Consider the following 17,223-nt stretch of genomic DNA (forward strand, 5'->3'; position numbering starts at 1 on the left):
CTCAATATTACTTTGCTCATTTCCACAACTAAATGTCATTTCGGTACACGGAATCATCATATTACATTTTTCTGCTACTCATCTTTTGCTACTCATCTTTATCTCTTCTATAATTATGTGTGTCTCCTATTCTCCAAACCAGGCTGTAAGTTCTTTGTGGGAACTGACCATGTCTCATTATTTCCATGTCCCTTACAGCTTGCTTTGCCCAAGAATAATACAAATGATTCTTTTCTACTGTCTTTAAAGAAAATGCTAACCTTGCTTTCTTTCCTCAACAATAGTACATATTAACTGTCATATTCCTCACTATTAAATGTTAAACTTCCAAAAGTACACAGTCACACAGAGGAAAAGTGAGATAGTTTATTTTCTTGGGGATAAAGCAGCATATCAAATGTTTTAAAGATAGAACATTTTTGTAGGAATGAGACTACTGACACAGAGACTTAACCAACTTCCAAATTAGGTAATTAACTCCTTTTTACCTAAATCTCTCTGCCCCTATGCTCCTTCACCTGGGTAATACTGCTTCCTCCATTCCCTGGCTCTGGCTCTGGAAGGAATGTGATGTGCACCATGAAACAAATGGCAACATGTCACTTGAGGATGGGAGGCCTTATGGCACTGGGCACAAGAATCCCTCAATGTCCTTTACTCACACCACAGAAGTACTAGGAGGTTCATTAGGGAATGTCTTAAAATCCTTGCATGAAAGGTGCTAAATACAAGAATTTTTCAGAAGACTCATTTCACATTCCCCCTCCCCAACACTTTTTTTCCCCCAAAGCTTATTATTGAAGGTCTGAATAAAACATTTTCATGCAGGGTGGGGAGAAATTATCCTTTCAAAGCTAAGCACTATTTTTAAAACTGGCCTGTGTGTGTTCACAGAATATTTCTAATGCTGGTCTTTCTAAATTTGGATTTATTCCATTTGGATTATTCAAACATATACCTTAAGGTCTCTACCTAATAAAGTTCGCAAGTGTTCAACAAATATGAACTCCATTTTTTTTAAAGTTTTTTTTTTTTCTTTTAAGATTTTATTTATTTGACAGAGAGAAATCAGAGCTAGGCAGAGAGGCAGGCGGGGGGCGGGGGGGGGGGCAAAGCAGGCTCCCCACTGAGCAGAGAGTCCGATGCAGGGCTCGATCCCAGGACCCTGAGATCATGACCTGAGCCGAAGGCAGAGGCTTAAACCACTGAGCCACCCAGGTGCCCCTATGAACTCCATTTTTAAGAACGATTACTATTTTAAAAGATAAACTCTCCCAATGATCCTTCAGCCATCCCTGTTCATGCCTTAGGACCCTCTTTTTATAATGTCGTTGGCAGAATACAGACTCTATGATTATCAGGACTAAATGAAGGATACAAAGCTATGGGCAATCCAGTAATTGGTTGTCAATATAAAATATCATTTCTTCTTTCAAATCAACTTAAGGTTAACAATTTTGTTTGCCCTTTTCCTGAACATAACGATGCATAGGAAGCTGTCAACCCAAAGGTTTTCTCCAAAAATGATTGCCAGATCACATAAACATTAGAGAAAAGTAAGTCTCAATCCTATTTACAGAAGGCAAACTTCTCTTTGACAATTTTTTCTTTGCCTTCTCCAATTCTACTAGGATGAAGAAATGGTCTGAAATCAGGAGACTGATCTACACTCAGGAGAACAGAGTAGACTTTGACCCTGAAATTTCTGCTAGCAATCTGGAATCAGAATTTTTTCCAACCTACATTCTAATGACTATATCAACCTTGAATCACTGCTTTTGAAGTGAATAGAAGATTTTCTGCTCAACAAAGCTCCTACCTCAACTCCAAAATACTCTACCCAGAATTTTATGTATTAGAGAGAGAGAAAGTAAAACAATATTTCCTCCTTTGGCTTATACAGTCCTTAATATTAATAAACTGGGGAAATCTTACAATTTTTTTTGTAACAGCTGTAAGATCCTTTTAAAGACAGAGAGAATATACTGCATGACTGAACTTAGCTAGGGAGGTTAAATATCTAAATTGAAGTTATCTTCTAAGTAGTAAATGAGTAAATGAGTAAATTCCCATTATCGAATGATAGAAATAAATGACTTATTTTCGAAGCACTAGGTTGTGCTAAATTATATCACAGAATTAATCTGCCTGTGCAATTTTGACCTTTCCTTAAAAAACTTTTTTGAAAAGGCAATAGCTGGAAATAATGTATACAAATCTTAGTGCTAAAAGTTCTGGGTCCCTAAATGCATATTCATTAATCCTAAAATGATGCAGTTTGGGAGTCATGGAATCGTTCATTTTATTCAATAGATATCTGTGAAGGGTACCAGGTACTAATGCAGACACTGGGAATTCAGGCAGAGAATATTAAACATCTTATTTTTGGTTATGAACAGAAACATACAAGCATTTTTTACAACAGCCATTAATCTAATATCACAACTGCAGAGACTAACTTTCCTTGTTTATAAACACCAACGGGATTCCCTAGGGCACTTTTATAACACTACTTGCAAATTAAAAAAAAAAAACTAATTATCCTCCTCACCTTTATCTTCCACTTAGTCACTGAATTTTTTTTTTTGATTGCCCCAGAGCTAAATAAAACAAAATGTGAGGTTGATAAGAAGTTGCTATTCCTCTCTTATCAGCTGTTCACCCCTAATGACTCAGGGCTATAAAATCCCACAACCCACCTTATTTAATACCTTCCAACAGATCTTGCTGTACTCAATAATTCACTGCAAAAAGAACTTTTCATCACTTTTCACCAGTTTTTTGCATGCTTTTGTGAAAATTTATACATGATAAATCAGTCATTCTGGGTAAAAAAGTATGCATCTATCTTCTTTTAAGTTCACTCTTTACTGACACTTCCTGAGTACCTCACCTCTCATAATTTTTTTTTTTAAAGATTTTATTTATTTTAGAGAGACAGAGAGAGAACATGAGTGGAGGGAGGGGCAGAAAGAAAGTATCTCAAAGCAGACTTTGAGCTGAGCATGGAGCCCGACCTGGGGCTCAGTCCCAGGACCCTGTGATCATGACCTGAGCCGAAATCAAGAGTCAGATCCTTAGCTGACTGACCCACCCAGGTGCCCTCTCATGAATTTTTTAAATAATCTCCTATTAATTTATTTTTTCTGTCCATCTTTAAATTCAAAACTGGTTATTTTCAAAACCCAGTTCAATATCAACTGCTGTAGGAAGTCTTCCCTTAACTTTCACCAACCCAACAGTTTTGTCCTTACACTTCAGAATGAGTAAAGATTTCCACTGTGACACTCAACAATCTATATGGTAATTTCCTTGATTCCACATCTACTTCACTGTGAGATGAAGGACCTTATCTTTGCACCTTTGTTTATCCATACCTAGCAGAGGGCCCGGAAGAAGGTGAGTAAACCAAAATTTAAGATCATGATTCCCCCAAAAGCAGAAATGAACTAAACTTGCAAATGCAACCTGGCAATAATTCATCAAGAATTTTGCTATTACATCCTCTGACCCATTAATTCTCCTTGTGAATATCTCCTAAGAATCAAAAATATGGAAAAGTTTCACCAATGTTTAACTCTTTTGTCAGTTATCATACCAAAAGGCAAAATTTTTTTAAAAAGTAATAACACTAAATATACGAATATTTTACTCAGTGAAGTATAATTCAGTTATTAAGAATTCAACAGATTTGTAGTAACAGAGAAATTTTAAAATATTATGCAAAAAAGCAGGACACAAAACTGTATATTTTAGTACAGTATTCTGACCAATTAAAAAAACAAAAGACAAACCTCAACAGTAACTGGGAAAACTGAACAATGAATATGTTGTCTTCTTTCTGTTTTTCTGTATTTCTCCAGACTGCATAATTAGTATACATATATTTTTATGATACAATTTTTAATGTACTATACAAATTGGTAATGAATAATTAAAAATTATTTCAGAGATATGTCCAAAGTATACAATTCTATCTGCACCTAGCAAATATTAATGTATATATAATCTTTAATATGAAAGCATATACAACTTGCTTTATTAAAAATTAATCATGGATAAAATTTCTACAAAATGGCCATAATGTTCAGCTGAACTAATTTCACAAATCACAACTCACTTTTTCCACCATGATTACATACAAATATTTTGCATGTTTTTATGAAAATAACAGCATATCTTCTTAAAATATGTGTGTGAATATATGTTATATATATATGTATACATACATATATGATACACCATAAAATTATAGAATTGTGAAACCCCTAATAAAGAAATAAGTGCTTTAAAACATATATTGTTCTAAGGGAGTCCCAATACTGAAAAGCACACTTTCTAGTCCTTTTACCAAGTTTCTGAATTGACAGACACAGCAGTTCTAACAGCTGGCCTCCAACTGCCTTTACTAAAAAGATCAAATACTCTCTAAAAACAAATAATATCTATGATTTGTGTATCCAAAACTATATAAAGTATCGCCAAGATTCTTTTTTAAATGAGCTTCATTAAAAAATAAGTCAGGGGTACCTGGGTGACTCAGTCGGTGAAGCATTTGCTTTCGGCTCAGGTCATGATCCCGGAGTCCTAGGATTGAGCTGAGTCCATGTCCAGCTTCCTGCTCAATGGGGAGTCTATTTCTCCCTCTGCCCTTAAACCCTGCTCATGCTCTCTCTCATAAGTAAATAAAGTTAAAAAAAAAAAAAAGTCAAAAGTAAGCACCTCTGGAGAATGGACAGAAACCTAAAAATCCAAACACTTAAAATAATTTAATGATAGCATGAATCTGGCATTACTGAAGTGGTACTAATGGACACACAGACCATGAAAATGTTAACCCCTTATTATTAAGCCATGTTACATTACACGGTTTAAAAAGACAGCAATAAGAATTTACATATAGCTGCTCAAAAACTTATTAAATTATATACTTTTTCCAACGAAGCATAATTTGTCACCAAGGAACCAATGAAATAATTTATGGATTAAAAATTATTTTATAGAGTTACTGTATCCCATTTGACATGAAACCCTAACTCAATTTTCACTTACTTTCTCTGTCACAGGTCTCTCTGTGTTAAGCGTATGTGTAGTTCTGGAGACAGAATCTTATTTGCTTACTCATTATTTTGTCCAGCATCCAACAAACATTTACAAGTATCTTCAACATTGTTATTACTGTACCAGGCACACAGATTCAAAGATAAGCTTAAAAATGTCCACAAGATGTTTGAAATCTACAACATATGTAACTAAAATCCAAAAGGAGAAATGTGATCCGCTGCTTAAGGAACATGAAAAAGCTATTCAAAGGAGGAGGAAAAGAATCACTTTGGCCTAAAGAAGGAAAGGAAGGGTAGAGAAAGAGTTAAAGACAGCATCATGGAGGCAGCAGCACCTGAACTGAGTCAAGAATCTCAACAGCATTAGTTGTACTCACTCTTCTGGAGGGTGGAGCCAGAACGCTCTCCCTTCCTCTGAACAGGCTGCTTACTTTGCCTGGACAACCATTTCTCCCTCCTCTGCCAGGCTCAACTGCCATTCAAAAACACAATCTCACACATCTCTTCAAGAAATGTGTGACAACAACCTCCTTCAGCCTGTATCTACATGAAAGGCCTGTGCATAATTCTATTATAGTCCTCAAAAACTATACTGTACTTGCCAAGTGATCATCCACACTAATAGACCACAAAGTACTTAAGGGCAGATCTCTATCTTTTCACCTCTGTATCCCTACAATTTATCAAGATGCCCAGCACAGTGTGTACTGAAAGGTCTAATGATGAACTGAATAAATGAATTTTAAAAACGTGGAAACCATCAGCTGGAAAACCTGTTTAGGAAGCTGTTTAAAAGAGCTGAAGCAAGAAAAAAGGACCTCAAGTTAGACTGGTGAAAAAGGAAGAGATGGAAAGCATTGAGATGCGTTAAGGAAGAGAAAGAAAATCAAGCACGCTTGAAAGTCCAGGAAAATTATGGCACCATTCATAGAAGGAGGAAATTACTGAGTTCATCAGGGAGGAGTAGAGTTTGGGCCTGGATTACTAATGAATACACTTCACAGCAGAAATTCAAGTTATCAGAACACAGTTTCCAAAAATCACAAAAATATTTCTTTACCAAGATATCAACTTTTAATTTAAACACTTATGGCATGATGTGACATATCTCAGCTCTGCAACTTCTCTATAAGATAGAATAAAAATCTAGTTTTCACTAACTATATTTACCTTTAACAAGATAGTTTTATATAACTTGCTCTTGCTTTATTTCAATGTGTAGGCATCATCATTAATGAAATTACTTCAGAAAGACATAAGAAGAAAATAAGTTCCTACTACTAAATAAATTCCAAATAATTTACGCCTTCCCTAGCCTTAAGGAATAGGATAAAATTATATACTAATATGAGAATTAATGCAGTTTATTTCATAAATTTATGTATGTACAATATAATATATATACATATACAAGACAATTAAATATACCTAGATAATGAGAGCATAGATTTTCCACTGGTAATTGATTGGCCAAGTGAAATCAACCAATTAATTAAAAAGTTCCAGGGGATAGAGAAATAAAAAGAGATTTCTCTCCTTTAAAAGTAAGAGATAGTGATTAATTCCTGGAGCAAGGCAAGAGATGGGAATCAGAAAGGGACACACAGGTAGCTTTAAAAGTAGAGGAAATACTCTAGCTATTAACTAGAGGTTTATTGGGTACTCGCTGTTTCATAATATGTAAAACATAATTTCATTTTTAAGATTTTATGTAATAAAAATTTTTTAATCCCTATATAATCTAACCAAAAAAAGAGACTCTTAGGTAGAATAATTAACAGTACATAAATATTACATGACAATATTATCTATATACCTTTATATGACTTACTGCACTTAAGTTACTTTTCCAACAAATATAAAACTGTCAAGTTTTATAACTTATAAATTTTATAAAATATTTATAAAACTTGAGAGTTTTATATTTTTCTCTCACTTGCCACTTTTTTGTATGAATTTGACACATACAACAGTGTTCTCTAAGAAGAAACAACAAAAAACAACAAACATTTGTCTTCCATTCTTCACTGGTTAAACAAGTTGAGCTGGGAGAAACAGAATGCCTGAATAACTCTGTGCTTTGGTTAAGGACTGAGTTTCTCTTTTCAGCAAAAACTGAAACATTTAGAAGAAGTAATCCTAGGAACTTACTGTGTATTGAGATATTTTCAATCAGTTAACTGAATTTACCAAAACACTTAATTCTTCTGTAATCATTTTCTTAATGTTTTAATAAGATTTTTCACCACACTGTTTTCCTTCCAGAAAACAGTATGAAGGGACTGTCAAACTTCAATTTGATTTCATGCTACTATAGCAATGAAAACACTATCTTCTCTCACAATTTGGAACTCCATATTTTCCCAAAGAAATACTTGATTCTATATGTTGCACTGAGAAAATAAAAGATGTGTAAGAGATAGTCCTTTTACAAAAGACCCTGAATAATCTCACCAAATTGTTTATTTAGACTTCTGTACTTGAACCCTACCTGCATTATAATTTTAAAATTTTATTTAAATCCACATTATATAAAAGCCTTTTATCACCTCTTGAGGCAGAAATAATCTTTCCCTCCTTTGAAAATCAACAGCACTTTATTCATGCTAGACTTAAACCATTTATGTCATCTATGATGTCTATTTGTGTAAATAGACTTACTTTTCCTAACACTCTGCCTACTGTATTCATTCAATATTTACAAATAAAAATATATAAAATAAGGCCACAAAAGTGAATGTGTTTAATAATCTATATAGTATGAAATGTAAATTACTACAAAGGTTTTTTTGTTTAGAATAACAAAATTGCTAAGACTCCACTTAATGTATAGCTGCACAATTTACTAAATAATCATTAACTAATTGTCAATAATAAGAAACACTGTGTACACCATACACTAATAAATGCAGAGAGACAGATGTTAAAAAAAAAAAAAAAGAAAAAAAAAGAAAATGCCAACTCAGTCCTAGAGACACTAAGAGCTGGTCTGCCTCGGTATCAGCCCAAGAAAGACTTTTAAAAATTAAATAAAATTCTACTTAACAAATTCTACTTAGCACTTAACAAAGTTAAATGCCCAAGACAATCCCAGTGTGTGCTTTATAACAATTCATGATTATTAACCTTAAAAGGGCTCATAAAAATTTACTACTAAATTTTAATTTTTATACTGAGTTGATTCAATATTTCAAGGGAAATGAAAAGTATTAATCTAATTGTATAAACAATGAAGGTTCTTCTCCAGGTGTTCAATTCCTACTGCATGATCAGTTGACACTAGTTATTAATATCACAGTGAGGCATCTGACAACCTACTCTTTATTAAGTTTGCCTATCTGAATAATGCTGGAATACAGAAAAGATTATTATTTCCTAAAAATGCAGATATACATTTTTATCCCCTAACCAGCTGGAATATCAATAATGCTCTCATTCACCAAAAGAGGAAAACAGATATTTAATATTAAAACCTACATAAGAATGTAAATACGACTAAACATAACTAAAGGACACTAAATGCTAAAAATGATATGTGCCACTTTGGGGCCCAGTAATTAGAGTTGTAGAAATTCCATATGCAAAAATAAAAATAATTTACTAGTTTTTCTTAAAACACTGCTCAAACCAAGAAACTTTCAAAAATATTAATTTGCCCAATTAGCTCCAAACTGCCAAATCAATAATGTGTAATCAGAACAATCTGATTCATCTTTAACATCTCAGTTCTGCTTCCAATTTAAAACAAGTAACCACAAAGCTGAAAAGCTGCAGTAATTTCTTGACTGCCTGGATGCCAAGGAAGAAACAAAAGTAACAAAAAGTAACAAAAGTTAGTTATTGACATCTCTATTGTAATGTAAAAAAAGACTATTTGAGGACATATATGCAACATTCAGATTTCACAGAGGAGACCTAATTTGGTGTATATGGTCAAGTAGTTTTAAAAAGTCCTGATTCGGGTGCCTGGGTGGCTCAGTGGGTTAAGGCCTCTGCCTTCGGCTCAGGTCATGATCTCAGGGTCCTGGGATCGAGGCCCGCATTGGGCTCTCTGCTCAGCGGGGAGCCTGCTTCCTCCTCTCTCTCTCTCTCTCTCTCTGCCTACTTGTGATCTCTGTCTGCCAAATAAATAAATAAAAATCTTTTAAAAAAAAAAAAAAAAAGAGTCCTGATTCATAGTCTACTAAGATCATCAATTTGGGAATTAACAAAACTAGAAAATCAACGAATTCCAAATGATTTAACTGTGTTGTATCTATGAAGTATTACAGAAATATAAAATGAAATTTTTTTTAACTTTACCAAGGAGTAAAGTTAAAATATCTTTGTAATAGGGTAAACTATTTCAAAGCTTCTATTGTAGTTTACATTTTACAAATGCAATGACTTGTGGCATATCAGACCCCATGTAATAAAAAGTGCTTTCTAATGATCAAAAATTACATTGGAAAATGAACATCAAGAAGTCATTACTACCATAAAAAATCTTTTACCACAGGAAGCCTTTAAAATGTGAAATAAATCACAAATACTATTTCTAAGGATATCTTCCATCAGAACCAGCAGTCCACTGGATTCTGAACTGCAATCACAACCCTTCATTGATTCCACATAACCTGACAAATACATTACAGTTATAAACATGTCAAAATCAACAACATATCAAAACCGCAGAGCAAATTAGCATTTGTGAAGTACCAACCTAATTGTCTGGAACCAAAATGATACGATTTCCACTTCCCATGGTAAAAATAGGAGATAAAATTCTATCATCACTAACCACCACTTATTAAGTATGCCTTCTAATCCCATCTAATGAAAAACTTAAGACAGAAATTTCACATATGTTTGAAACTTTTCTACATTATTTTTAAAACAAGCCAAATTATATATCAGTGTACTTGATCTGATCAGTATCATATAATGAATGCTCTGTGCATGCACGTGTTAATGTAAAAGAGAAGAAATTCTTCAACAGACTCTGAGTCTCCCAAATATGGTTTGTGTGACTAACAGCTGAGAGGAAATGCAACTGAAACTGTCTGCTGGAAATCCATTAACATCTAGGCACAGAAAAATGCCTGGGTGACAGTATAGTTGGATGTGCAAATTTGTGCAGGAAGATAGCCAAATTTTTGGCAATCCCTCATGGTCTTAAATGTATTGACAATGGTCTTTCCTTTTCAGTTGTAATGCTACATTTAAAGAAAATTATTTGAGATGGAGGACCTACCTGCTCTTTAAAACAAACAGGCTTAAAGCTTGGGTTTACAAAGGCATGGTATTTTAAATAACACAAACAAAAATTTGTACAAAAAATTACATGCTCTACAACAACTGCTAAGCGCAGTCAAAAGAAAAAAAAATCAGTATGTTAAGGAAAATAAAGTATGCTAATTTACATATCATTCTAATTTCCCTCTAAATATATTATCTTAAAATTATTCTGCTAAGATCATTTTAATGATTATTATACTCTGAGAAGGGAGTGTTTTTAAAGAAATGTTCATATTTTAAAGCATATGCTCTTAATACACTACTTTATAGATTACATCTAGTATTTGGTTGTTCTTAGGGATAAACTAAGTATTTAACTTATTCACAAACCATTTAATAGGCACATTTGATCCTAGTCACTCTGTACTGAGCCCCTCCTATATACTCAATGCCGTGAAATGTTACACTAAAAAATGAAAGCTTGTTTTAAGAGTTTATAACTTAATACGGGTATAGTTTAAACAAACGTACACATTTAAAGTATAAATATGCTATAAGCAGCTCTAATTATTGTGGTGATAAAATAAATTGAACATTTTGCGGGAAAGTACTATAACATTTTACAAGAGAGCAATAATAGGTAAAACTGACTCAGTACTTTGCAATTAAGAAGTGATTCTCATAAAATTCACTGAATCCTCAAAACAACCCATGCTACCCTATGAATACTTCTGCCCCATTTAATGATGAAGAATCTGAGATCAAGAAAAGTTAAGTGACTAAACCAAATTTATACACGAAGTAGTAAAGCCAAGATTCAAATTGGGTTCTCACAGCTAAATCAAGGCTGCCCCTGGGTTTATAATTTTCACATTCTTTCATGTAAGTAATCTCATCTGATCTTTACAACAACCCAAGAGATAATTATAGCAGCTAATATCCATTGAAGACATATTATGTACCAGGTGCTCTTCTATACCATATTAATTCACTCCTCACAAACCCTATAAGAGGAAGGGTTACATTATTACTCCATTCTACAGATGAGAAAATGAAGACTCATCGAAAGTATGTAAATTGCCTAAGATTACATAGCTAATAGGGAGGAGAATCAGAATTTAAATCCAGGGCATTTAGTTCCAACACCTGCTTCTTTACCACCTCACTCCTCAGAAGGGTTAACATAGGCAGGTTAAGAAACTTGCCCAAAATCAGTCACAAGGAAAGAAAACTGGAGAAGGAGAAGAACCATGTCTTCTAGTACTTCACCCTAATTACTTTTCCTAAATGTAATTGGAATCATTGAATCCAGATGAGGCAAGGTGGCTTTGGGTGTAGATGTTCTTTAAAGCAGAGTATAAGCAGGTGAGGACACTGGCAGGAAGAAGAAATTCCATCAGGTTAGAGAAGACTTATCTTCCATAGACTGGAGGCAGAAGAAAGGAAAATAAAATACGTGTGAGCAGAGACACGTGTATTTGCCTTTCTGATGTAGGGAGTATGAATTAGGGTAGTGTAGAGGGATGACTCTAATTAAGGAAATCAGTAAAAGTGAAGCACAAGACTGATTTGTTTTGAGAGAAAATCTAAAGCCACTGAGAGATTTCAGACAGGGGTCATAATGCCTCCAAAAGAACTGATATCCCTGCTCTTGCCAAAAGTACCTGGCACACAGGAAGAAAACATATAAGCACTGAAAGAATTACACATTTTCATTTTTTTCTTTTTAAAAAATAAAATGTCATTTACAGTTTAGCAACTCCTCTTGACTGGGGAGAAAAGGGAAAGGAGAACATAATCAAGCATAACGTGCTTCTCATTAGTTCTCAAGCTGTGAAGCTATGGTACTAGTTAGTTCTGCACATAGATTTTCCTCAGAATACTGTTAAAATCGGATGAAGGAAATAACAACAAAATCTCACTCAAAAGAATAAACTGAAATGCCAATCTAAACCTCAAGTATTTGCTAAAAGTAGAATTTGTAACAATAGGGGTGGGGGGGATCATGGCACAGATCAAACTCAAGGATACCAAGATACTACGAAGCAGGACTTTTTAGAAGACAAATTAAACGAGGCAAATAACCCTAATAGGATTTCTTCTCTCATTACTTAAAATAAACCAGGTCACCGAAATGGGCTTATACTGTGGCATTTTGTTCATTTTAATTTCATTTAAATTTCATTAAACCATAAATTCCCATGGAAATACCTCAGACACGTGCTCACAATAATTAGAATGCCTAACATTTCAGTGTAAGTACTTTCACATGAGTTCAACAAAATAGAAAGTATGCACTGAGGTCCCTTCAAGTTTTTTTTGCGTATGTCAACAGCTATTTTATGATAAGAATTATCTCTGTGGTTATAAAACGTGTGTAAAATACAACACAGGAGTCCATGAGAAGGCTTAATGCGGAAGACCCAGCAAAGGTCTGGACTGCACACAGAAACATGAAAATCAAGCTGAACTTCCTAGAACATAGCAATGATAAATGTTTCCTCCCAAAGCTATTACTGTTAAATATACCTTGATGAATTAAGTTCAAGTGTAACTACAACTGAAATATGATTCAACTGAGCTGTGACCTATTTTTCCTCTTAAAAGCAAAAGAGAATAATGACAGTGTGAGACTTACATTTTTCCATTCCAGGGTATTTCTGAAAGTTATTTCACAGCAGAGCTAAAGGCAAAATGCACTTAGTGACACTTATTTGCTTTAAAATAGAGTTATGTATGGTACTGCTCATAGGACAGTTGTAATTATTTAATAATTTGTTGTTAAAATTCTTTGTGTTCACTTACTTTAAAACTATACATACCAAGAGGCATTCAGGAAGGAAATAATCTCAAAACGTAATAGGACACCTAAGTCTACAGTTCAGTTAGAACTATATATCTACAGACAACAGAACCAACATCAACATGACAAATTAACATATACCGTATATGTGGTTGAAAATACCCACCCCTAGCAGAAAGCTTTTTGGTGTTGATAATTTTGGCAGCATATTCTTGTCCAGTAGGGATTTTCATACATCTTCTCACCACTGAGAAAGCCCCCCTGAAAACCAATAATTAGCATGTCATCAATATAATCAGCTCTGATATTCTTTTAAAAAATTATAGCAATCTGAGCATTTTTATTGCATTTAATGATTTGTAAAATATCTGTGCACGACAGTAATATCCAGAAAATGAACGATTCTTCCTGGAAACCCAAACCTTCTTTAATGTTGAAGAATAAAAGTAAATTTTATTTAACTGGGAGCACACATTATTAATCAACAAAATGAAAGGAACTGCCAATTATGACGGCTCTTGTTTGCACATGAAATTTGAAAACATTTTACAATTCACACTTACACAGCACCAAATGCTCTGAGAAAAAAAAAAAAAGAAAGAAAGAAAAGAGAAGAAACCTTGCAAAGAGCATGGCTGAGGAGGAGCAGCAAAAATCTGCTGCCTATTTATTTTGTTACCCCCCCAAAAAAAATTAATGTGGCTCTGAGTAAGTAAATATGGCGATTGTTTTCATTAAAATATAAATCTTGAGAATAGTTGTGTGGTTTAACAAATCCTGATATGGTGATTTCTCTGTACCCTGTTTTGAGCTAGGGGAAGGGAGAGATTTGAATTAAGCAGCTCTTCCGACATATTCTCCATGTTTTAACAGCAGACAACATAAATATATAAGGATTTAATTTTCATTACATTTAAAGGATAATTACATTTTCATGAATTCAATTGTATAAAAAACCACATATATATAAACGCACCCCTTTCATAAGTAATAGTTGGCACTAGTGATAGAGGAATTGGGTTTGGGTTGGATGCTACATAAATCAACATTCACGATTTGGCCCCTAGGTCCCTAAGCACAAGGTCCTCAGGAGGTCTCCCGTCCCCTTCCTTAAATTCTCCGAGTAGTTCTGCCAGTCGAGTGTAGGAGGTCGTTTTATACAACGCTAGGCTACCCTTGGGAAGCTTTCTCTCGGTCTCCAAGTCTTTTCCGCTGCCTGTATAAATAAATCCTCCCAGAGAATGCCAAGAGGTACATGTAAATCGTAGGAAGGATGGTGATGAGCGAATAATCTGGTACAAAGAATAATTGTGGATACGGGGCAGGGGGGTCGAGTTCCTTTAGGTGACCCTTTTCCTGGACAGAACAACTACTGGATGCGAAATAGACTCTACGCCAAGTTGAACTTTCGGCATCAATAAATATGGCACCGTCTGTGGCACTGAGTTCTCATCCGTACGTGGGTCGTACGGCCGACACGCCGGCTAACCAGGAGGCATCTCTATTTACAGAAAACATGATCTATGTTGCATTTTACAAGGGTTCTTGTTTCCTTTCACACACACACACGCTCGTACACTTCTCAGGATGACATCTACAACTGCAGGGATCGTAAATCCACTAAATCTCTAGTGCAAGAGGGTGGGGGAGCGGGAGAAGGTGGGTTTAGGATTATCGGAATCGGCCACAGCCCGGGTGGAGGGTCTGGTCCCGTCTCTGTCCCCTCCTCTTGCTAAACCAGCACCTTTCTCAAAGCTGCCACACCACTGGCCCTCCTCCCTCTCCTCTGGTCTCCCAAACTCCCTCGCCCCACGCGGGAGGCCGGTGGGTCGGGGGTAACGCGACCCGCCCTCTGCTGGAAAGGGGACGTGCAGATGCAGGCTTACTTTCCGAGCTCCTCGAAAAGCTGATACTCGTCCGTGAACCTGGTGCAGGTTGTGGTCGAAGCCATCCTCAGTCCCTGGCTGGGAGCGTGGCAGACAAGACTTGAACAGACGCGCGGCTTCCCCGGGACTGGCCCCGCGGCGCTGTCACCCAGGGCCGCCCTCACTTTTTCCTCGTCCGAAAGTAGCTCGCCCGGGAGGGAGTGTGCGCAGGGGCGGGGCGGGAGGGGAGATGACCAGAAAGGGTGGTGTGGGGTCGCCTCCCCAAGGTCCGGCGATTCTCTTCCTCCTCCTCCACCGGCCCTTGCTTCCTTCTCCTCTGGAGGCTCCCCCCGCCCCCTTTCCAGCCCCTCTCCCCAAATGCGGGGGGCAAACTACTCAGGAAGAAGGGGCCGGGAAATGGAAAACAGCCGGGCACGGGGCGAGAGGCAAGCAGTTGCGAAACTAGCGCACCGGGGCTGGAGGGTAAGGGCGGAGAGGAGGGAGCCCGAGGGGGCGGAGGCCGAGTAGCTGCGAGCGGACAGCTCGAGCCCAGCTGCAGCTGTCAGCAGGCGCGGGCGCAGGGCGCGCCGGGGCTCAGCCGAGCGTGCGCGCCCGGGGCCGGCCTGCCTCCCGCGGGCACCTCGGCTGCCTGACGCTCCCCCACGAGTCCGCGCCGCCTCGAGACTGCGCGGCGAGAGAAAGAGCGCTCGGATGGGGCGAAGCCTAGTCCGCCGTCCCCAGCCCTCCGCCTCCTTCCCCCTCCCGCCTCTTCCCACTACTCTCTCCGCCTGCCAGCCCCCTTCCCTTACGAAGCCCCCTCCTCGCCGGTCCCACACCTCCCTCTAGCGACTCCCAGCCCTGCGCGTTCGCGGATCTCGCTCTCCCGCCCTAGGTCTCACACTCGCGCAAACCCGCCTAGGAAGAGACCAAGTGGGTGGCGGAGGATGTACGAGGGAGAAGCCTGGAGAGGGTTCAGGTGAATGAGGGGAGAAGTCAAAATTACCCAGTTAAACTCGTTATTAAGCTGCCGCCTAAATCTGGGGTTGATTTAGCGGAAAGGTGCGGGGTAAATCGTGAGCTGCAAGGGGATACTGCCGGGGCCCGTGGAGGCCCCCGGCCCTGTTGTGGGCGCGGGGCACTAGAAACCGCTCCAAGCCGACCGGCGAGCCGCGGTGCCCCGAGTGGGAGCGTGAGGTGCGCAACCATTTCATCTCGGCGTCGCTAGGTGTTGACACACTGGGGACCGGATGTGGGCAATTGACTGCTTCCTTAGAAGGGTCCCAGCCTCCCACAGCCTCCCAGTGACTCTCGCCCCCCCTCCCCCACAGCAGAAGCCGCGCCGCCGGCTCCCAGCCGGTTTAGCGAGGGGCGACGCCCGCCTTGCGCCACGTTTCACTTCTGATATGACTGCCACCTTACTCTCCACTTCCCCCCCGCCGTTTTCTAGGTTGGGTTGCTGGGACTCCGGCAACCCCCGAAGGCCTTTGCTTCGGCCTTGAATGCTAGAATGAAAAGCAAAAACTCCCCCCCCACAGAGCCACACCTTCTCTTCAGTGTAACTCCCCTGTAACCTCAGTGAGTTCTGATAGTAAGGCGGTTTCTCGCGAGATTTCCGGCTTCGGAGGCGGGGGCCGGTGCTGAGAAGGTTGGGTGTCGGTCACGCGACCCGGTTGGGACTGACGTCACTAGCATCACATGAACACTATCTAGCCCGTTTCGTTTTGCAAAGGAGAAAAGGAAAAGGGGAGGCGGAGTGTGCTCTGCTTGTATGATCAAAGATCTGGCTAGATAGTGACACATAACTATACTCTGTAATTGACTGTCTGAAAAGCCACTTAACAGTTCAAGAATACGTCCTATTCATTAGCATACAGTAGATAGGGGAAACAATTATGCATTACATTTGAAATAAATCACTGATTTTAAAACAACCTCTGGGCCTTTCTTATTGTCTTCTGTCTTTAATAAACTATGTAATTGTAAACTTAAAGGCAGAACAAAAGGGTTATGAACAGTATTTCCAAATTACTGTCCTTCGTTTTACAATATGGGACCCTAAAAACTTTGCAGTTCTGATAATTTGTTCACTAGCATTATATCATGGACTCAAAATTCCACAGCTGGAAGATAAAAGATAACTTGAACACACGTTTAGAGAAATCGTTGCTCGCTCCCAGGGGCTGCTGTTGATTAGTAAATTACCTCGCGCAGGGTCATTTCCTCCTGGGGAATACCATTCTGGCAATAGTAGAGCTTTTACTGAAGTTTTCAAAAT

At 37.9% G+C, this 17,223-nt stretch overlaps 1 protein-coding gene across 17 annotated transcripts in view; it reads right to left on the reverse strand.

The window, feature by feature from the left end:
• Positions 1-16,626, reverse strand: part of CAMK2D (calcium/calmodulin dependent protein kinase II delta) — a gene marked incomplete at its 3' end in the record, with an annotated part of 326,871 nt that extends 310,245 nt beyond the window's left edge. For 15 of the 17 annotated variants that reach the window (XM_080796521.1, XM_080796529.1, XM_080796535.1 and 12 more), the window contains exons 1-2: positions 14,970-15,718; positions 13,250-13,344 (exon numbers count right to left, since the gene is read on the reverse strand). In XM_080796521.1, coding sequence (XP_080652647.1) covers positions 13,250-13,344; positions 14,970-15,034 — 160 coding nt within the window. In that variant the 5' untranslated portion in view covers positions 15,035-15,718. Of the gene's footprint in view, positions 1-13,249; positions 13,345-14,969; positions 15,728-16,491 lie in introns of those variants that run through there. The other 2 variants (XM_080796532.1, XM_080796520.1) reach the window with 2 other exon arrangements.
• Between the last annotated feature and the right edge of the window lie 597 nt (positions 16,627-17,223).

This window comes from Martes martes, assembly GCF_963455335.1.
Source record: "Martes martes genome assembly, chromosome: 2".
NCBI classification, from domain to species: Eukaryota; Metazoa; Chordata; class Mammalia; order Carnivora; family Mustelidae; genus Martes; species Martes martes.